The sequence below is a fragment of the Varanus komodoensis genome, unplaced genomic scaffold (assembly GCF_004798865.1).
Source record: "Varanus komodoensis strain SLA01 unplaced genomic scaffold, ASM479886v1 scaffold4, whole genome shotgun sequence".
NCBI classification, from domain to species: domain Eukaryota; kingdom Metazoa; phylum Chordata; class Lepidosauria; order Squamata; family Varanidae; genus Varanus; species Varanus komodoensis.
This window is the reverse complement of record NW_025335941.1, coordinates 15,950,954-15,974,429: the sequence shown is the minus strand read 5'-3', so window position 1 is coordinate 15,974,429 and position 23,476 is coordinate 15,950,954. Positions and strand designations below refer to the sequence as shown.

Sequence of the window (23,476 nt, the reverse complement as noted above, 5' to 3'; positions counted from 1 at the left end):
TACATTTTAGGATTTCCAAAATACACTGGCAAGGTTTTAAATGGAAGCTGCTATAATATGTGAGTTCATATTATACCACAACCAAGTCCGCCTTAATAAAATATAATTTTAATTATCTGACAGCAAATTACCTAGCATCCATGCATTTTCTTGGAAAACGTATCTAGTAAAGATGCATTTAAATTTGTTAAAAAGAAACAATTTCCTGAGAAGCAACTATCCAAACCTTCATTTAATTTGGTAGCCATGATCAGCATTTTTATTAAGGCTAATTTTGGGTAGCTTACAGAACTGATTGTACCAATGCATTAATAAAAGCCACATCCAAATTGCATTTTTTCTTCAATAATGCAATAAGATTCAAAAAGATTCTACCTCATCTGACTGTAAAGCAGTTGAACAAAAATTCTCACTAATTATTTAATGCTCTTTCAGCTGGAAAAACAAACTTCAGCCAAGACTTACTCATTGTTACCCATAATATTGCATATTTAACACAAGCCCTGGAAATGACCTCATTTTCTTTGGAAGCCACAGCCAATTATTACTTTCAAGTACAATATAACATTATCTCATTATCTGTGCTATATAGCAGATCTCACCAAATGAAGCAATTCCGAAGAGAATCAGAAGCCCTTTCAGTGCCTTTGTTTCTGGGTTTTGTTTAACTCCCCGAAAAGCTGACATCATCAAAATATTACCCTGATAATCCCATTATTCATCCTTTTCAGCAACCAAACACAAGCAATAATAAAAAAAGAAATCCAGATTTCTTGACTTACTTTAGTAATAATAATGATAATCATAATAATTTTTAAAATCTTATTATGTTTAAAATCCTAGTATTTCAAGCTTCTGGACACCATCCTGCATGTAAATGAAAAAGGACAGCTACCGTGTGTGTCTCTTGTACTCCTCTTCAGACCTCACATGCTCAACAGAAACAAGAAGAATGAATTTCTCAGATTTAAGCTGTAGAGTCAGTTCTTAATTCTTCCTTTCAAGGAGCTTTTGAAAAAGAACCCAAGCAAGGACAGCTTAAACTAGAAAAGGAAGAAGCAAAATCCCTGGTAGAAAATGAATGTCTATTGCTTGTGCTTGGAAGAGCTGATTGGCTACAACCAGTACTGCACGAGAATATTAAAATGTGAAGAAATAAAGCAGCTTACCAATTAGAAACCTTTGAACACCAAGAGCTTTAGAGGACAGTGGCTAAGATACCTTTCCTTTTAAAACATCAGACACGTATGTGGTGAGAGAATGCAAGGTCATACATGTTAATATGATATGGCTGCTGCTAAAAATAGGAAAAATGAATGCTCAAAATACTTTAGTCACTGAAATGTTTGTACAATAAGTAATTATTCTGTGCTACCATCAGAAGCTGATTAGCTTCTGTGTCAAGGGACAGCTGCCTTCATTTAAACAAAAGGAAACAAATGTCCAGTTTTGCTTATGCTCAGAATTCCTCCCCCAGCCTATAAATGGACATATGTTATCAAAATGCTTCTTACCTGTTCCTCATTGTACCTAACGACCTGAAGGCAGTGAAAAACAGGGCAAAGGATGCATTTAAAATAAGCCCTTCCCTCCCTCCTCCCTACTCCATTGTTGGCAACTGAAGGGTCCAAAATGGGATATAAAGGGCTGCTTAGCCAGGATGTGGGCCATGCTTCATGACCTCAATCTAATCTTGCTTTCTAGCATCATCACATAGTGAAACATGGCTAAATAGATTTCAAGCAATCTCACGTAGCCAACTTGAGTTGGCCAAGAGCCATGTGGTCACAAATACAAATTACAAAATGTTTCCTCCCCTTGTTCTGATCTGATTTCGTAACATCATGTCTGGGTTCCTGATTAAATGGTGGCTTCTACTCATCTTCAAGTGGAGGTGACTAGAAGCCTCAATCAGACCTTTCCTCCCAACACAGGGGTGAGGATGTTGGTCTTGGGACTTGTCATGCTACCTTCACATGGACAGTGACTTTGTGAGCCATGATCGGTTTACACTGCCTTAGGAAGAAGTCCTAACTGGGAAAGAAAACACTGGGAAAAGAAAGTCCAACAGCATGAGTAAGGTATGCAAGGAAGGCTTTATGGAACTTTTCATCTTCCAGAAAGCTTCCTTTCACCCCTTACTCCAATTATATTCATCAACATTAGTGTAAGCTGTGTGCTTATGTAGAGGCAAAAACCCTTCCTCCCCTCTCACAATTAATTAATGGGCTATTTTCTAAATATATTTGCACACTTGCATAATGGTTCTGCCACTTTACTCTTTTTAAGGTCCCTGTCAGGGAGGGCCAAGCCAGTTAAGGTGTGAAGTAAGAGATTTATCTCTACTACAATTCCATCTGTCACAGGTAAAAAGATGCACTTGGAGATGGCTAAGCCCAATTCTTTCTGAAGGCTCAACCCAAAGACAAAGATTCAGTCCACTCCCTCTTTTGCTTTGTGCCTCGGATCTGGTTCACATTGTGCCACCTCTCAGCTGTATACCAATAAAACAGAGTAGCACACAACCCTTTTATCCACTCTTAAGATAAACAGTCATGCCTTACATACCACACTAGTCGCTGTGCCTCAGTATATATGGCACTTACGTGCATTAGCTGCCCAAGATGAAGACCTCTGTCCCTGGTTCCGGTTCCAGTTTAAATTTACTTAAACAAAGCTATGTTCCCAACACATTCAATCACCAGGTCTTTTTAAAAGGGAGGGGATTCAATTTCAGAATGCAGTAGACAGAATACTCCACAGAGACATATCTTACAAAATCCTGGATACAGCAAGTCCCAGGGTTAGATAATAAACCTTTGAAACTGGATATTTTGTTTCTTCTTGATGTTATTTTAGACCAAGGTGGACAAGACTCAAAAAAGATTTGCAGGTAATTTCTCCCATACACAAATTTTACGTATGGTGAATATTCCTGTGATTATAGTCAAAGTCAAGCAAGTTGATCTAAGCTGAGCTTTACACAGAGAAATACAAGATTTCATACAATGCACCCAGATACTGATTTGGTAAAAGCTCCACAGCACACTTGTAATATCCATTGGCCCAGTGGCTTGTGGTAAATGAGAATTTCTCCCAGGTGGCTTAGCAGGAAAGGCTTGCAACATTTGTTCCCTTTCCTTTTCTTTTTTACACAAAAAACTACTAATGCAAGCATGTGTGGAAGAAACAGACCAGTCACCACTTGTGCTGGGCCTGTAAATTGCGTGTGCACATGCCATGGTGGGGGGCTTACATGCAAGGCTGCAGAAACGAATGAGGCAACTCTGTAATACTGGTAGATGGACAGGAATACTGTTCCAGTAATACTGTAATGCTGGACAGGAATCTTGTTTTAGATTAACATAATACACAAAGCGGTGTATGTTTAGAAATGTCATACTATGATATAGTCTAGTAGAAATATAATACTATTAGTAATAAAGTTCAAGCACAGCTTCCACCAAAGATAAAAACTAATGACATTATCTCTTCTACCATTTGTTTTGGAGGCTTAAATTGCATAAGAAAGCATCTTGTTTGAATGGAACTATTCAAGTCAAAATGCAAGTTTCATATACCCTTATCAAGGATTTAACAGAAGCTAGAATAAAATTAAAAATATATTTCCTTTTAAACCCCAAACCTGCATTTCAGCATATTAAGAGACCATGAAATAAGTGATTTTTCATTTATACAAATGACTGCTTCTACTTCAATAAAATCCTTCATTAATTCTTTCATTCCTTATTGCATCCTTCCACTTGAGATTATGAGTGTTACAAAAAGTAGAGCAATTAAGCCTAGTAATCATTAATGACTTAGCCAGTTAAAGAAAGTTGGTAATAAATGATGTATGCTTTGCTGCATATGCTTGCATTGATAAATCATTAAGCTGTTTCAATCTCTTTTTAAATTTGCATATTCATCAAACTTTAAAAAAAATTACATAGGCAACTAGGAATCTATCTAAAGAAGAAGCACCAATTGGTAATTTAGGAATATATTCTGGCTAATAGCAGTCTGTTTTAAAAATGCAGCACACCTCATACCAGTCCAGCATAGCTCATACCTCAGGCTTTAAAACTTACAATGCGTCAACAGAATTTACTACATCTTACTTTTGAAACAAAAAAATGTACAATGTCACTTACTATAATTAGCTCTGCAAGAAAACAGAGCAAACTTCTGAATCTTCAGCATCCAGTACTAGCTCTCGATCTGAGCTTTAGTAGCTGGTACAAGTTTTGCAGCTGCTTCAAGCTCGGGAATACCTTCTGCTAGCTGATTTCCACTGTCTGGTAGTAGCTATCAAAGGAAGGGCTACTGGCTTGTATGACAAAGGGTCAGGAAATCAGAGGCCAGGCACTTTTTCCTTCCTTTCCTCTATGATAGCCTAACAACTCAATTTGCAGATCAGCTCATGACTGAGAACCACCTCCCATAAGTCCGTAAGTCATAGTTCTTACAAGATGTGATTTCCATGTAGGTTATTCTGTGTAGGATATCCATATGTACACACATGACAAATACAGATGTTATCTATTTTGCCATGCATACACACTGCATTACAACCACTAGCACAGCTCCTGTCGCATAATAATGGGAATTAATTAATGACATTAATATGTTGGACCTATCAGACAATATGCACATATGATACATGGAAGTGATATTCATGGAAGAATTACACAGGAAGCCACCTTCAGAAGTAGTTGTAATTGATAAAACAAATGCAAGATAAGAACAAGCAGTGTGAGGAGCTCAGATTTACCTACCCTTAATCATCTGCTGCTGATTAGTAGAAGAATTCTGTAGAATCTGGTTCACAAACTTTCTGTATGGATTGAGGTTTAAAGGAAAAACCTCTTTCAAGTGACATTTAGGGGGTTTTTTGTTCATCTTTTGAAGTGCCCATCCTTTTAAAGTCATGTTGTATCTTTTACACACACAGCTTCAGAGAAGGCTTTTTTCCCACAAATAGGAAACTGCACAGAAGCTACACTAGCAAGCGCGTATGGGTAGCAGTTAGTAATCAATTTGTTCAGTCAATTTAATGTAATTGTTGAGTTCCACTTCAATGAAAGGTAGATTGCCTGGAATAACTGTCCATTTAGAATGCCACACTAAAAGTGCAAGGTTAAAAATACACAATTCTGTAAGTCAACGCATTAAGAATTAGTCGTCTGTGCATATATGTATAAGATAGAGAAAGCAAATGTGCCATGCCTGATGGAGCATTAAGACCAGTTCACACATGACAAAAAGGGACAGCACATATTTGCATATTTAACATTCAAGAATATTAGTACGTCACATCCTGCACACCCATGGGCAAAAGAGGAAGGTTTCAGCAGGTGGTAATGGGGGCCCATTGAGGCTCTAATTGTTGCAATTCCATATCACTTATGAACACCTTAAAAAAGCAAGGCCAATATTCCCCTGGAGAAGTTCTCTAATCACACACAGCTGTAAAATCAGCAGGCCATCTTTGAGTCTAGGAGGTTCTGCTACTTACAATGCAAAAATGAAAGTTACACACCTTGCTTGTTTTATCACTGTCGTCAGAGGACTCCAAGATGTGCACTTCCGTCTCTTCTGGAGTTGACTCAGTACAACTGTCTTGATCACTGCAGGGCAAGGGTCCTGCCAGGAGAAACAAGCATGGACAACATTTTAAGAGCATAATGCAGTAAAGACTGATATACCCCAAGTAAATAGAATTACGTTCTCTGACCTTCCAAGACCTATGCTGACATGTCCCATTCCAGAAATGATTTGGGGTAAATTACAGTTTTGCTAGCAAGCATTACTTTCCTGTTGTACTAGCAGTTCATACCATTAGTGTATCAGCAGTATGGAATACTGCCCTAACTTATGATCTAATATGGATATACTCCAATTAGCCCCCTGAAAAACATCTAGAATCCAAGAGGGAAACATCACTGTCCCTAGTCTCGTAAAAGTCAATGCTAACACTGGAGAATCTGGTATTTTTTCCAGCTTGCATATATATTGAGAACAGTTCTGTTTCAATAATCAAAAACCTCCTGAAAACTCATTACTGGTTGAATTGCACAATTACAATATTTTCAAGTATTTTGCTCTGCAATTGAAATATTATTCTCCATTATTTTAAAAATGTATTTAGAACCTCTAATTCCTATTGCCTGCCTGCATAATTAAAACAGGTCTAGGTTTTTAAAATGCCTAACACAGGTGTTTCAAATAACAAGCTCACCATGCATCCTACCAGGTTTGAGCAACTTCAGTTTGCCTACTACAAACCTACAGTTCCTCAAAAGGCATGCAAAAATGCCTCCTCTCACTCTATCCTAGTGAACCTAATACTTTTTATAGTTATCTGGCCATTCTTTCCTGTTATAGGGAAAATGTGCTATAATCTACTTCCTGCAGCATAGATCCCAGTCCCATAGCGAAAGCTATTGTTCATTTGGGCTGTAATGAACAGCCACTAGTGTCTCAGGCTGCTGAACAGACTGGCTGTTGAATTATCATGGAACAATCCACCCAACAGCAGCTGAGGTCCAGCACACTAAGGTGCTGGTTTATTTGTTTGCTTATTTTGATGCTGCCAAAGCTCTCTGGGCAGTTTGCAACTCATAAAACACCATACAAAATAGAAGCAACAACCAAAGCAGCACTTGCTTGCATTGCTTTATTGCTATACTGCCCAATAGCGAAAGTTATTTGTGCAGTTTACAACACACAAAACACTATCTGTGAATATGCATTTTTAATTGAGAAAATGTGGACACATGTATAGCAGAAATCACTTTTCTCAACACAAACATGCACCATTATGTAAGGCGAATTTTGGCAGTGACTTAGTCCTCATAATGTGAGGTTAGGGATATTTTACAATAGTTTTGGATGAAAAGTAAACACCTGTGCCCCCTCCCTGCACTGCAGAGAGGATTCAGAGAAGCAAAATGATTGACTTGAACTACTGTTTGCCTGGGATGATGGGATAACGTAATCCTTACAGCAATCAAGGAGGAGCTTTTGACAGTTCAGTAGATTACCAATAGTCAGAACAACGGAACAGGAATTTTACTTCACAGAAAGTGAGCTCTGAACTCTCCTAGCTACATAATGGGTGCTACTCATTTTGGAATCCTTGAAGATAAAAGGTGATATTTCGAAACACACATTCATTGCATTAACATTTTTCATTGCTTCACTTCTCAAACCTTCCTGTCATAATATATAATGCAGTAATATAATACAAATGAACTCAGAATTGGCTGGCTGCCAAGTGTGACTTGCCTTCTAGACCCTACCCCCACAGAAACTAATGTTCATCTCCAGGATACAATTACCTGTTAGAGTACCAAGCAAGCCAAACCTCTTTCTTTCCTTTTCTTTTATTTTCTCTTTTTTTTTTAAATTTGCAAATTTAACGTTTCACAGTGTAACTGACCTCAGTCATAAACTCAGCTGCTCATAGACTCTAGTTACTCTTGGTTCTTTTGGTCCCCTGCCCCTCCCACTCCCAGAATGGAAATAGAAATTGTGCATGGAAGACACTGGAGAAATACAGGAGATATCAGCATAGTCCAGAGATTAGACAGAACTATGTGACCCCATCCATAAATGGGGAACAACTGAGTTCCTCTGTTTGGCACTCACTCAGTGTGAACCCAGAAGTTCCCTCTCTAAACATTAAGAATAGTTACACTAGTATTTTCCCCATCACAGGCTTCAACACTGCATTGGTTTTGGAAGGTGAAATGGCCATCAGGGTTGCTAAAATATTTTTGTTTATCTATATTTTACAGTACACTAGCCATACTGTGGACTCTTACCAGAGACTAGCCCCAACAAAGTTAGCCAACCACAGAGGCCTATTGTCCACTACAGCATACAAATGTTTCATGCTTGTTTTATTAACATAGTACAATGGACAAATTAGTCCTACCTTCAACTAGCTTCATGTAGGACACTGCTGACATCTTGTGGCCAAACAAGATATGGAATTCCATAACACAAATATGGAATGAGACTCATCTACAAAAACCCTTGAAAAGAGAAGCTAAACAGTGTTTGAACCCTTGACAATTTTAAGTATATTTTTGTCAAGTTTGCCTAGCACAAGTCTACAGATATCAGAAGAAAAGTTTGTTGTTGTTTGAGAGAGAGGAGCAGGAATACAGCAAAACTGAAGCATAAGATTAAAATCCACAACGTATCTTTAAGAAATGCAGCTGGTTCCATTTTGAAAGCAGTACGATTGGCTTGCAACTCAGGTCTTTAACCTGCCCTTGCACTGCCTCACTCACAGTATTTTATAGGGGATCCAAAAAAACTCATCATCTTCCATTTGCAACCCACCTGTGTTTTCCCACTGCTTCTTCCATCACCTTTTTATGCCATAAAATCCATTAAGATGGAACAAAAATCAGAATAGCTGCACATTGGTAGCATTAGGAAACTTCTAACTAAAATCAGTCCCAGGTCTCTTTGCTTTCACACATGTTCTAGGCAGGCTGCTTCAGATGTTGATAATTCTAGTAAAATCTGGATCCTTATGGCCAGTTGACGACATCATTTCACTTACCCACAGCTTTCTTTAACTGCTTTGTAGCCTCCCTGATGAAGCCTTTGTGCACAATACATGCACTTTCCTATATATATCCCTCATTGCCCTCTTCACATGCAGTAATGCATCACTATGTTTATGGAGAATGTTTCTCTTCTGATTAGAGAATGAAGCCCACCTGGGCATGTGGGACTTAAAATGAGGCTGGCTATTCTTAAGAGGTCACAAGGACAGGCACCCGTACTCCACCTGTAAATGAAAGCCCTCAATGCCAGCAAAGAGGAATACCTTGGTTGCTGCATACAGTTCGAACTGGACTGTCATTCACATCAAAGGAACCATCTGTGCGACGTGGTGGGAGCTGTATTAGTTTCTGCCCTGCCTCCTTCTCAGGGTAAGTCCGTACTATAAGGCACAGAGAAGGCTGAACAAGAACATCTCTTAGCATGGATGAATTCAAGTCTTCAGCAGCCTTATTATTAATTTCAACAATTTCATCACCAGCTTTCAGTCCTGCAAAGAGAAATAGGAGATCAAGACTCATCCTGATTTCTATTTCACTTCAGGATTACACATCAGCCTGAGGAATAAATGCTGTATTTTCAGATAAGAACATTTCATCATTGAACACTTTTAATTTATAAAACACTTTTAGAGTACAATCATAGTATGATCCGCCCAACAGCACCTGAAGTGCAGTACACCCAGGTAGTTATTGGCTTGCTTGCTTTATTGCTATACTGCCCAACAGCCAAAGTTCTCTATACAGATTACAACATATTAAGCACTATATAAAATAGAAGCAACAATCAAAACACCATAAAAGATTATCATACAAAATGTTAAACCAATTTTTAAACAACTATAAAAGGTGCAATCATAAAATCTGTTTAAGCAAGTGACTAATAAAATGTGCAGCAGTAGAGGCAGTCTTAACTTGATCCCAAAAATATACTGAAGCTGGTGCCAGGTAGGCCTCAGTGGGGAGCTTGTTCCATAACTGGGTGGCCACAACTGAAGAGGTTCTTTTTGTTTCAACCAACTGAGGCTCCCTTGGAGGGGGCAATCAGAGGCAAGCCCCAGGTTGTGATCATGGAGTCTAGGCAGGTTGCAGCTAAGAAAAATCTTCCATCAGTTATCGTGGTTCCAAGCTGTGTAAGGCTTTATGGATTGGAACCAGTGCCTTGAATTGGACTTGGAAGCTTACAGTCAACCAACGCATGTGTGCTAGAATTGGTATTATACATTCGGACAGTCTGTTCCTGTTATTTATCTGGCTGCTGAATTTTGCACAAGCTGCAACTTCCAAATGGTCTTCTGCACCAAGCAGTGTACATTGTAGTACTCCAGAGATTACTAGAGTTACCAGAGTGTATATTACTGATACCAGGCTATCGCTCTCCCGATACAAGTGCAGCTGGGCCACCAAAGCTGGCAGAAGGCACTCCATGCCAGTAAAATCACCTGGGCCTCAAATAACAAAGATGGCTCAAGGAGCACCCCCAAGCTATGACCCTGCTCCTTCAAGGGCAGTGAAACCCCATCTAGAATAAGTAGAATTCCCTCCATCTGATCAAAAGAACCACCCACGAACATCATCTCAATATTGTCTGCATTGAGCTTCAGTTTGTTAGCCCTCATCCACCGTTGCAGCCAAGAACTAGGTTAGTACATCCACCACCTCACCTGTTGACAATCAAAAGCAGAAATAGAGCTGGGTGTCATCAGCATACAGATGACAACGCACGTCAAAACTCCAGAAGACCCCACTCAGTGGTTTCATTTAGATGTTAAATGGCATGGGGTACAAGACCAACCCCTGAGGAACCCCACACTGCAGAGTCCAAGGGGCAGAGCAATTTCACGCAAGCACCATCATTCACACCCAACCATCCAGGTAGCAGTGGAAGCACCACTGTTCACTGTTCAGTGCTCCCCACTCCCAACTCTGTCTCCCCAGAAGGATACTGTGATTGATGGTATTTAAAGCCACCAAGATATATGGGAATATCAACAGGGTCACACACCCTCAGTCTATTTCCCAGCATTAGGTCTTCATAGAGGGTGATCAAAGTTGTTTCTCTGCCAAAACCAGGCCTCAGCCCCAACTGAAACAGATCCAGATAATCAGTCTCACCGAAGAGTACCTGGAGCTGGCTGGCCACCACCCACTCAAGCACCTTGCTCAGAAAGGAGATATTTGCCAGCTACCTAAACTTATTAAGATCTTCTGGGTCTAGAGAAGATTTCTTCAGAAGTGGTTTCACCACCACCTGTTTTAGGTGTCATGCAACCACTCCTCACAGAGAGACATTAATCATCTCCCTGGCCGAGCCAGCAGTTACCTCCCTGCTAGCTTTTATCAGCCAGGAAGGGCAAGGACCCAGTACCGATGTGGTTGCACAAACCACAATCCAAGCACTTTGTCAACATCCTTAAGCTGTACTAACTGGAATTGATCCAGGAAAAACTTGATTGGGCTGTGTTCTGGTTTTCTTGCCTAATTACGCTGCAATAACACGGGAGTCTAGGTACTAGCAGATGCAAGGTATTTTATTCTGGAAGTGCCCAGTAAATATGCAGTGGGCCTCAGATGGCTTCAAGATATCCTTCTTCCATGACACCTGGCAGACCCCAGACCACCCTAGAGAGGTCTGCTGCGTGGCAGACGGAAGACTGAATAGACACAGCGAAATATTGTTTCTTTGTTGCTCTCACTGCCTCCAAATATATTCAACTGTAGGCACATACCAAGGCTTGATTTTATCCACTACCAATTTTTCTCCAACCACACTCAAGATGTTTCTTATTTTGTTTCATTACTCTCAGGTCCAAGGTATACCATGACGGGAATGATCATGTCAACCACCTGGGTCATATCTTGTCTTCCAGAGATCAACCAGGGATTTGACAGAAACATGAGACAAATCAGTTTGAAAGCCCTCCCCTGGAGTCCTCTGAAATCATCTGGATCCCTCAACCAACTTAACAGGTCCCTCATACTTCAGAGGGAAAAACTGCTATTCATCTAAATCTCAACAGGGAGTGATCTGACCATGACAAAGGGACTGATGCAAAGCCTCCCACTTTCAGATCACTATCCTCATGTCCAACTGAAAAAAAACAAACCAAACCAAATCGCGTGTGTAGCCGTCTACACGTCAGGGGTCAATGACATTTTGGGACAGTCCCATACTTGTCATGAGTCCACGAAATCCTGATTTGCCTCAGATAGGTCACCTTTAACATGGATGTTAACATCCCTCAGAATGAGCAGCCTAGGGGACCTCTGTCAGCTCAGACAGGAAGGCCGTTGGGTTATGGGTTGCAGAGTTATACCTACAGAATCCCCTGTCTGTCCCGCTGGCCCAAAATGGGATGCAAATGCTCAGAAGGCAGGGAACCTGGAAAGAGAGATCTAATTCCTACAAACCTCTGAATCTCCTCTCCCCAGCCCTGCAGTCTCCTTCAATGCTGTAATAAATACCCTGGTGAGCAGAGGCCGATTCCCCATGTTCACCCACCCAGGACTTGGTTATGCATCTGGCAGCTGGATACAAAGTACAATCTCTCAGGTTGCCCAATGCTACTAGTGCTGCTCCATTCCCGGCCAGGTGATTTTGCAACTTTTGCCATTAACTATATTGTCACGGGGCATTTGACGTTGTTAGGGTTCAAATGCCTGCAGTGCTCCTTACACAGAGGGAAATAGAAGAATCATTCCAACACTGCAGGCCATTCTGCAAATTAGGCCCTTCTAAGTTTCATACCTTTAATCTTGTTTGTCCATTCAACCATTCTTGTCTGTGTATTAGAATTCTTTTCATTTTGCAGATGGAAAAGATAAGCAACTCTCCCATAACTAAACTTACTGTGCAGATTTTAAAAGCAGACTTTTACAATCCCTGTCACACATTTTTAAGGTGGAACACTCATATTTACTCATAAAGTAAGAATGCTATCCAGTTATCTCTCTATATGTTAAGATATTCCCATTCTTGAATCATCCATTAAATAACATAAAGGCATTTAAAAAACAAGTGAAGTAACCATAAGACCATTTACCTACCGCAACTTTATTCTGGAACTTCTTGCATTTATTTAAACTAGGATAATTCTGTTACATGCTGATTTAAGAAAAACATTAGGCAATCTTAAGGAACAATAAAGGTAAGGCTATCAACTTCAGTGCTGAGGGTTTACACTTACCCTTCAACATTATCCTGTTACCAGCTCTAGAATGACTTTATAAAACCTTTTAAGAGATGGTTTGATGATTAAAATAACTTGGAAGAAACTGTAGCTGTATTGATTTTTTTAGCCATTCCAAAATTATTTTTCAAAGGGCACAAGGGAGAGGTGGTATAATCTTAGTAGTAGGAGGAATAGACTAATTTTGCATTCTAGCAATGTTTTTAAAGCAATTCCTTACTATCATACCTTTTTTGAAAGCCAGGCCTGTCTCTTTGACACTGTTCACATGGAGCCGACGAATCCCCTCTTCTTCCACAGAGGATAAAGAAAATCCTGCATCCAACAATAATTTTTTTCAATTTAGTTTTGCTGACAGCAGCCATTCTGTTACCTAATGCTAAAAGCATGTAGCTCTGCTCAAATAAATAATTCCCTTACCAAAAATGCACACCATGTTTATATGGACTACATGCGCATCATTCAAGTAGCTGGACAAATCAGGACACTGCTGCTCAAACCACCAATATTTTATTACTTTTGTCTAGGGCCAGATCTGATTGCCAGATTTTGCACATGAACCTTCTGAGCCTTGGCATGCCTAGAAAAACTGACTATATTAAATAATATAAGGATATCTGCCATGAGATGTGGGTATTACAATAAATACTATAATACATGGGTGAGACCAAGCAATAAAGCATGTTACTATTTCACATATTACATTTTTTTCAGCAGTATAGATATGAGAATAATTTTATGAGGCTGGCCTATGGTTTTGCAGGATTGGCTTTAAACATAAATTGTAAACCTACACAAATCACCTTTTTCTGTTGTTTCTGCAAGACCATCATTGGTAGTCTATGAAAGTTGCCCTACTGGAGCGTATCACGCAGTCACTGGTTTATGCAAAATTCACAGGCACAGCAATTCTAAGAGTGAACATGGAGGAGCTGAGTGGTGAATCTCCTGCTTTATCCTGAGCCCTGCAAACTCATGTCTGCTAGTGCAAAAGGTGTAAGGGGGAACGGTTTCATCATGCTTCTCAACCCAGTTGATATTTTAAATTCTCCCAGACATAGCTGGCAGACCGAGATCAGGCCCACCCTGGGTCCGCTTATCTCCATCTCAAAGATGTCCCTCCTCTACCACACTCTTTCAGGGCCTCGACCAGCTAAAGCCAGCACTGGTGGTAGCTTTCCATAGGCCAAGCTCTCAGAGGGCAAAGCAGCACATCCATAGGGTCAGATCTACTCTCTCCCAGCAGAGGAATACCTTTGCCAAACTTAACTCTTCAATCACACAAAATTAGAGGCTTGGAATTGTGCTGTAAACAGGTCGAGTTCCCCTAGTCTTCAGTAAGCAGACATAGTCCCTGCTACAATGGGTGTGTGTGTGTGTGTGTGTGTTAAGTGCTGTGGGTGTGTGATTCATGAAATAAATCCTCTTCTCCCACAGGGTGATGGTGCAAATCAACCCAGGAATACACACACTTACAGGAGAGAAAGACAGGACACATGGCTCCACTATGCATATTTTAACAAATGTTTACCCTGCCTCTAAGCTGCCTATTTAATAAAAACTATTTTTCATTTGTAGGATTCAAATAAATTCTTTGACTCTTGAGACTGTCTTCCTTTAAAAAGCCATCAATTTTTAAACTACAACTGACTGTACATTTTTATATTTCAATCATAAATGTCCAAAAGTGGGAGCAGGGACAGTTTGAAATAACTTCCCTAACTTTGAATTAAAAGCATGCATTACACTTGATTTCTGCATTTGTCTTCCTCTTGTTTCAAGAAGGATTCAGTTTGTATCATGCACCCCTAAATGTGCAGGATGTGAATAAATGTTAACTATCATGCAGCATTTATTACTAAGACTTTTCTAAAAAGAGGCATTTGCTGCTCTGAAATTCTATGACCTCCTAGGGATATGTAGCTAGAAGCTTGTCTTTTTGTTTATTAAGCAAAATATTTGTGATTTTCATGGGGGAAATAGATTTAACACAGAATTGGCCATCAGGTACATGGAAACAGATGTAATAGGAATTGAGTCTCAATCAACCTGCCTTCATAGTAATTTTGCTGATTGAAAGATGTGTTGGTTAATTGTATTTTTAAAAAGAATGGGAGGAAAGGAAAGAGTTTAGCAGTTGACTATAACTGCATACTCTTAAATTGAGAAACCTAATTTCTGACTATGCACCTCCGAATATAAAAAAGGCCAGTCTGTTAATCTCAGAAAGTTATCTACAGTATGGATGGGCTGCCTAAACTGAAACCTGGCAGGAAACAGAATCAGTTGAATTACTATAGCTCCAGAGAAATGTATCCAGTTCACAAAGGTGATAAAGAATAAATTAGATGTTTCTAAGGCAAAAATTAGGTGGTCTCACCATACTATGACTTGGTGTTGATCATGTGCTGAGTTTGTCTGGAAAGCTGTAGCAACTAGTCACACAATTAAGTCATCCTTACTGTATTTTTGGTATCACAGGCACTATTCAGATGTCATAGAAAAGTTATGGCTGGTTTGTCTGTCTGTTTTCTCAGAAACACAGTGCATCCATGCTCCATTGCTGCATCACAAACTTTGATTTCTTCCAATTCCATGGTAATTACAGTTACCTCTGAGATCCTGATTTATCAACATATTGTTAATACTAACTATAGTCTGCCTCCAAACAATGATCAGAATCTCTTCCTTCAAACTATGATTTCCAATCCTGGCTAGGAAGTAAATTATGGTTGGAGGAACCATTCTTTACCTAGTCTGGATCTCGTATGACCATGATCTTATGATTATCACAGACAAGGAAGTACAGGAAGGAACTGGAGTATATGAGGTAGACAGGAGCACACCATCACAGAGCATGTTCCTGACACTTGAACAACGGAGACAGAAACAGAACTGAGCCTCAGAAACACACAATGGATTGCGGGGGGGGGGGGTGATAGCATGGCATGGCCCGTCTCAATGCAATAGGTGCAACAGGTCAGAAGGAGAGCTACCCCATACAGGAGCAAAAATGAAACACTTAAAAGGGCAAACGAGCACATCCAATCAGTGTATAAAACTAGATGTTATGAAAGTTAAAGTTTGGAGGGACAATCACAAACACTTCCTGGTATCACTGGAAGGAGGGACAAAACTTTTAGTTCTTACAAAATTCCTATCTTTGACAATTTGTTTTGTCAAAATAGATGACCAGCTTCCCAGGCAGATGCGGCCAATCCACTACGGAATTATCATAGACTAAAGTATAACGTATGCATATTTAGAAAGAAAAAGTTCTACAATGCCCAGCAGTCTCCAGCCAGCAATGCTGTAATTGCAGAACTGTTTTCTATCTAGACATGCGCAGGATCACACCCTTAGTTGTTAGGAACTATTCTTGCTGTAGTCTACCAACAACATCTAAAATGGATTAGACCTTTTCCCTTAAGATTTGACTCCAAGCTATCAAGTCAGTCTACATGCAAGTATTACACTGCTTAAACAATAGTCCTATGGTTTAAATGTCTAAAACAATTATATATGATAGGACTATAATCTTGATAAAAATAAATTATTTCCATTTTCTTAGCAATGATAAGTATTTTGTGACATTAAATAGTAGTTCTTCTTCAAACTTTTAAGGGCTTTTAATATTGGTCCAATATTAAGGTGATGGATTGTTGTTTATATACAAACAACAGAATGGTCATTTGTATGTAAACAGAACATAATTAGTACGAATTGTTGTACTTCTGCACCCTTTGGGGTAACTAAACCTGCAAGGCTGTACCTGTGCATGTTTAGAGGTGGAAAAGCACTATAATTTCCAGTATGCTGCAACCAGCACCCAACTGGGCTGTTGCTGGAATTATAGGACTTTTCTGCCTAAACATGCATAGGATTGTATCCTAAATTGCCTGCTTGAGTTTTACTGAACAGCATGTAACTCCTATTCATGGAACAAGTTGCTGACAGTGTAGAGATAGCTATGGTCAGCTTCCAGTGTGAGAGGACAATGTAATTCATCAGAGAGGCAAAGCGCACATTTGTGCATTTTCTAGTTTGTTTTGTTTTGGTCTGATTCTGTAATAGGGAGTGAAAGAAGAAAATATTGAATGTGCCTTTTTATAACGACACAGGACCATTCTTATTTATTAAACTGTGAGAAATTTTACACTCATTTCCATATCTTTGATCTAAATCAATAACTGGCTCATGAAATAACTGAAAGGCAGATAAGTTAAAATTATTTAATCAGATCACACCCACGATTATGGTATGCAATTATGCACTGGGGTGGATCCAAGCATGCACTCTGCTCTGATTGACAAGCTCAGCTGAGGGCAGGGGTGGTGGCATCTTTTGATTCCCTTGCCTGCCACAGCCCCCAGTGTCATTGTTCTGTGCTGCTTCTCAGGGTCCCACAACCATCCAGAATAGCATGGAGCATGCACTAGGTCAAACAAATGTTGCTTTTAAAAGAACATCATTTAAGAAATAGAAATAACATTTCAACTGATGTCTACAATTTTTATTATAGAATAGTATTTAATGTTGCAAAGCTTATACATGAATAACAAATGTACATGTCTAATCCTACAGATACATTTATTTTGCCACATTATAAGGGAAGAAGAAACCAATAACAACATGCTTTCTTAATAAAAGGGATACAGACAGTTTCTGTCACTATCTGGCATGGTACCAAACCTCAGAAACTGGACAAGGAACACCCAGGTTTAGAGGCTTATGTGCGTCTAGGATGGGGATGATAGGACTGCATCATTCAAGAATTTTGAACATATTTATAAGGTGATATTATAAAAGAAGCAAAATATATTTTAAAAGTCCCACACTCACCATAGCTATCAGATAACATGTCAGATTTTTCAATCCGAATTTGTTGCGTAATTTTCTCACAGATTTCAATTTCTTTATACAACTGAAAATCAACCAAGGGGAAGAAAGAAAAAGAAAATATCATTAAATATATTACTAGCTGACATGTTTCACACTGTACACTTTTGAGCTTAGGGCGAAGACAGAGATGACAATATCAAGGAGGGTTGCAACACTATGAACACACTGAATATATCAGAAATAAACTGACAAGTAATGCAATTTTTTTCAAAGTCTTCTTTGTCCATTCCCATCTTTGTCAAGTGGAAATTCAGAAAACTGCTATGGGTGCCACCACAAAATGGATCCCACAGTGGATGTGGTAGTCACATGATGGCTGCCATGGGGGCCTGCCTGGTCAAAACTGAGCAAAGAGATAGTAGCATTGCTAGAGGGTGGGAGGGAAAGAAAAAGAGCAAGGAAAAGTGATGAAAGGGAGAGAAACAAGACTGCTGTAACATTTTCCCAGGGTCTTAAAACATTTGCTTTGAAGGGGGCAGGAATGGAATAGCTTTGTGGGCAAGCTGGGATGTACCAGTGAACACCATTTGGGAACCTGAACTCTGAATTAATTCATGTACTGTTAAGTCTCAAATTCGAAAGAGTGGTCATGATTTTGAATGGGTAAATCTATATATTTATTCATAATCTTTGAAAATTTTACTGGTATTATAATCTATTCACAAAGTACTTTCACATGAGATCACTCAGTAAAAAGGATTGTGCACAAAGAAGGTGGAGTTCACATACAAGCTTTGTAGATAGCGCTGCCTAAGAAGTAGAGAAGTAGAATTCTGGCTATTTCTACTAAAAAAATGGCGATGCTTCAGAATATATGATGGTTGAGCTCACTTCTATTATTAGGTTAATTATCATGCTATTTATGTCACTTACCTTCAGCAATAAATAAATAAATAAATATAGCAGCAATATGCTAAATATATTCAGCATATTCATATTATTATTCAATAACAGTTCCAGTCACCTCCCCTAGGGGTCAGCATTTACTGTATATCATATTATTTCTCAATATCCAATATCTCAAAGTGACATGGAAATGTAAAACAGCTTTCTATCATTTCCCACTTAAGTATCCATCACAATGCTCCTTCACCCCACTCTGTTCTTTCCTGCACTCCTCCAATATATCCTAATTATAAGCTATGAATCATATCTTTCCACTTAAGAGTGAATCACTAAGGTCAGTGTGTTGTGAACAAGTCAGCCCTCCAACCTTAACTGTGCCCCTGACCAACACCTACCAAATCCATTTTCCGTACAAATAGCTTTTTCCCTCTGCTCCTGGCAATGAGGAAAATGTAATCCGTATCAGAATTGCGTGTGTGTGTGTGTGTGTGTGTGTGTGTGTCTGTCTGTCTGATTCTCCAATGCATGTGATGCTCAGGCTGAAAAGGTTGCACACCTTTAGACAATGGAAAAAGAGAGCTGTGTTCCAACTGACACTCATCAAGAAGTATGTTGTGTGGCCTTGGAACAGTTATAAACTCTCAGTTTACCCTACCTCAGAGTGTTCTTGCAAGGATAAAGAAGTGAAGAAAGAACTCCTTGGAGGAAGGGTATGATAAAAGAGCATCCTCCCTCCCTCCCTCCTTCTCTCTCTGTCTCTCTCTCTCTCTCTCTCTGTCTCTCTCTCTCTCACACACACACACACACTCACAGACAGACAGAGAGAGAGAGAGAGAGAGACAGACAGACAGACAGACAGAGACACTTTCTTAACTTGCTTCTGGTGCAAAGTCCAAATACAAGAATGTCAAAAGTTTACTATTAATAGTCAAGAATCTATAGAATTAACCAAGAGTTAATGGTCAATTGCACTCTCTCCCTACTGCACATTTACTATAAAGGTACACAGAATCGTTGTTGAAGGGTGAGAATTACCAGTTCATAAATATCTTCTTCTAGCTTTGGTATGTAGGATTGCATTTGGTTTCCAGTTAGGAACTTAAGACGTAGATAGTGAGCAGAGTAATCCAGCTGATGTGCCTAAAAAAAAAAAGGGTTGGTGGGGGAACATTACTGCAAGAGATAGATATAAATAAACACACACCCTGAAAAATACTTTCTCCACCACTCAGAAGAGAGAATCCATCCTGCCATTGCAAGAATAGCAGTGTTACTTTGAGTGAATGCACTGCTAATGCTCACCTATGGCTTTAGCAGAGAAGGAATGCATTTCATCATAGAAAAGGGGAAAGAGAGCAATGTGTGCTTCATATAAAACTGTCAAAGAAAACTTTTTAAAACTACATGTAGTAGGAGACTAGTTCATTTCTGAATCTTGTCAGTTTGCCATCAAGATCTCAAATACCTGCTATTTCTGAATGAAAAATGTCACATCAGCCTCTTAAATTGCCTTACATAGTATTATCCCAATCCAAACCTCAATTGATGTGCAGATCGAATCATCTCCGACTGAGATGATTTACAACATTATAATGGTTAATTATTATTAGCTACAGGTTACAGCTTCTGGACTTCTGTTCCAAGTACCTATTGTTTAATATATTATGCTAGAAGTGCCATTTTAGAACTACTTCAAAAACACCAGACTTGCAGCCAAAGAAAACTGAAAACAAGACAAACAAGTGTAGCTTGTCAGTGTTACAGAATGTCCACTTCTTGTTACATGCCATCAAGCTGTCTCCAACTTATGGAGACCCTATGAATGAATGTCCCCCCACCCCCAAAATGTCATCAGCAAAACAAAAATGGCATGAGGTATGCGTGTGCATCGGCCCTGCATGCAGTAACCGGAGAGCCAACCTATTTAGACCTCGGTGTCTTCTTGCCACTTGCCCCTTCCCCTCTCCACCAGAAAAGGGACTGCAGGGCTATGCCTTCCCCTAAAGAACTCCCAGCTTTGGTTCACTAAAGCTATTCAAGACCCAGATGTCCAAGGCCTTTTCCACACCATATGAAAATGACTGGGTGGAGTAGAGCCACAGGAAGTTTGGTGCCTAGCTCCCTCTTCTGTGGTTTCACGCTGAAGATTTGCTAAGACGGTACTCCAGTATTCTTCCCAAGGTTGGAGATGGTACAACAGGAACAGCAGGGCTGCATTTTCACCAGCATTAAAAGGTGACAGGAGCCAACTCCCCCACTCCTCACTAGTCCTGCAATGTGTTTGCCTTTGGGGAACAGTACTAATAGCATCCAGGAGGAAAGGGCCAGCAAATGAGGGCTATCATTCATCTATACACCGGAGGGCAATGGTTACTTGTCTCAGGCCTGTAGCAAATTCTACTCTGAGCCACATCAGCTAACATCATTACTTATGACTTAAAGCTACAGTCAGTCCCATTGTGGCCTATTACATTCAAATCTGCTGGAGACAGTCTCACTCTCCATAAATACATATTAGCACAATTCATATTAGTAGTCAAATAGCTCCGCATTCTATCCAACAGTGACTGTTTGCCAACGAGCAGAGGAAGGGGAGGCCCCACTAGGAAAGCAGAAGTCTTTGCAGGCAGTACTGGATGTCACCCTTCCACTTCTGCTGTTGTTTTAATTTAGAAATATTCCTCCCCATTTTTCCCAAATAAGCCCAGCCAAATGCAAACTATCTTCAGCGCTGATGCAATTTGAAACCAGGTTAGCTACAGCATGTATCAGTGAACAAAGGATGCAGAAAAGCCTATCCTTTGAGAAATGTTTAAATATGAAACTAGACAAGCCAGAACAAGAACAAGGAAATAACACCACATGGATGGAACAAATGACCCACTAGCCTCTTTCCAACAGCCTCTTTCTGTCTGTCAGGGATCAGTGGAAACCTCACATACATTCGGCAGATCTTTCAGCTTTAGTGCTGTTGACTGACAGAGAGGCATGTCAGAGAGATTAAGTCTGACACATTAGAGAACCCACAGACTAGAGTAGTGACCATGCAGCATCAGGCTGACCACAAATACTGATGGCTATTTGCTGATAAACAGCAGTTGTTACGTTTCCTCTTTATCCTGTAGGAAAACCCATAGTTCACAAAGCATATGGGAGATCTCTGGAAGAGGTAAGTTATGGGCAAGCTCTTCCCAAGGCCCTTGCAACTATAATCAGTAGAACCATAATATTGTTTTCCTAAGTTTAAAAACAGCAAGTTCATTATTGGCAATTACTCAGAAAGCAACCTAAGGAGTTTCCATTTAGCTCATCATGGTCTACTTTAGGGCTGGGGAACATGTGGCCTATGGCCTGCATGCAATCTTTACCCCAGTGCGGCTCCTGCTACTTCCCATAACTTGAATATATTTGCAGAAACTGGAGAATGTTTAGGGGTGTGTGTATGTGTATCACACAAACACACAAAACACTGAAATAGCCAAATTAAGCTTCTCTGGAAACAAGCTAAATTTAACCGTTGTTTCATTCTGCAATACTATGCAGCAGTTTGCTGCTGAATTTTAGTAGCAAATCAGCGATTCTTTGCTTCATTAAAAAAAAAATGGAAAGGTGTCCTATGGACTGCATTGGGCCTTATCAAATGAAGCTCACATTGCATATGGAGCCGGGGGCAGGGGTGGCCTGGACCTCCTCCCATGATCTACATTGACTGGCAGCAGACTCCAGAGCTCTAGACAAGGAGCTTTCTAGCCCTACCTGGAGATGCTAGGGATCAAATCCAGGGACCTTTGGCAAGCAATATTTACCACATGGGGATTCTTAACAACAACATCTAGAGCATGAAGAGGTTTACATGAAATGTAGAGCTTGAAATGTTTACTATACCACACCTCGACTGGTTCTCAGATGGCAGATGGCAAACTGATGTGAAATGATGTGGATCACAGAGTTAAAGGAAAAAGAATGAGCTGAATGCAAGAGACAGAAGAGAAAGATTCATTATTAGATGTTACAGAAAAGAATGTAACCATCAGTGTTTTCCTACACTGATAATTCAGAAAAGAGAGGAAAGATTCATAGCCTGCACCACAAAACCTTTAGCCAGAGTGCTTGAAGGGAAAACAGTAACATTTCCAACTGCGGCCTAATATGTTTGTTACTCTAGTCTTAAAACAAAGCAGAATGTGGACTTAGGCATTTATCTTCATGAAATGCAAACTAAAGAAGACAGAGCATTATCAACTGAGAATCTGGAGTATTGCTGATGAAAAAAGCCATAAATATAAAACTATTACAAAGAACTTTTAGTAATTTTGCCTATTGTGTGCCTTTTAAAAATATCAGTCTTTGCTTATATAATGAAACAATTTTTCCCTGAGAACTTTAGTCTGCAGAAATTCATTTGCCAGTGAATACAAAATGTAATCACTCTAAGCACACCTTGCATGCAATTCTGGGCTTTTTGAAAGACTCAAACATTGTATTTCTGAAGGCATCATTTGAAGATAAATCCTTAAAACTATCATGCAAATAGATTTTAGCATTTCAGTTTAGCTTGTTAATAGATGTTATCCAGGATGAAAAGCCAGATTACAATGATGTGAAGTCACAATACTTGGGGAAAATCCATACATTACATAAGGCAGATACAATACCTTATTACCCACACCTGTATTACCAGAATAAACAATCTGACCCCTAAAAACTGATGTGGGAGTTGCAGTGCACATTAAGACTCTCCTGTGCAAACAAGTTTTTCACCATTCCTTGAATGGAAGGGGAAGCTCAGCACATGCAAAAGGTGTGGCAATGAAACACATGAAGAATTCTGTAGCAGAGCACTGCTATTTCCCCACATGTACGTGCCCTTTTAGGAATATGTTCTAAATACCTTCTTTCACTGAAATCAACTTCAGTATTATATGGAATCGTTCTATTAAAACTGGTGCTGCA

The 23,476-nt window shown here is 39.6% G+C and overlaps 1 protein-coding gene across 1 annotated transcript in view; it reads right to left on the bottom strand.

The window, feature by feature from the left end:
* TIAM1 (TIAM Rac1 associated GEF 1) overlaps positions 1-23,476 on the bottom strand; it is an 89,117-nt gene that overhangs the window by 20,457 nt on the left and 45,184 nt on the right. Inside the window, exons 10-14 of the mRNA XM_044442696.1 lie at positions 19,559-19,663; positions 17,618-17,699; positions 13,004-13,090; positions 8,852-9,076; positions 5,543-5,646 (exon numbers count right to left, since the gene is read on the bottom strand). Coding sequence (XP_044298631.1) covers positions 5,543-5,646; positions 8,852-9,076; positions 13,004-13,090; positions 17,618-17,699; positions 19,559-19,663 — 603 coding nt within the window. The remainder of the gene's footprint in view (positions 1-5,542; positions 5,647-8,851; positions 9,077-13,003; positions 13,091-17,617; positions 17,700-19,558; positions 19,664-23,476) is intronic.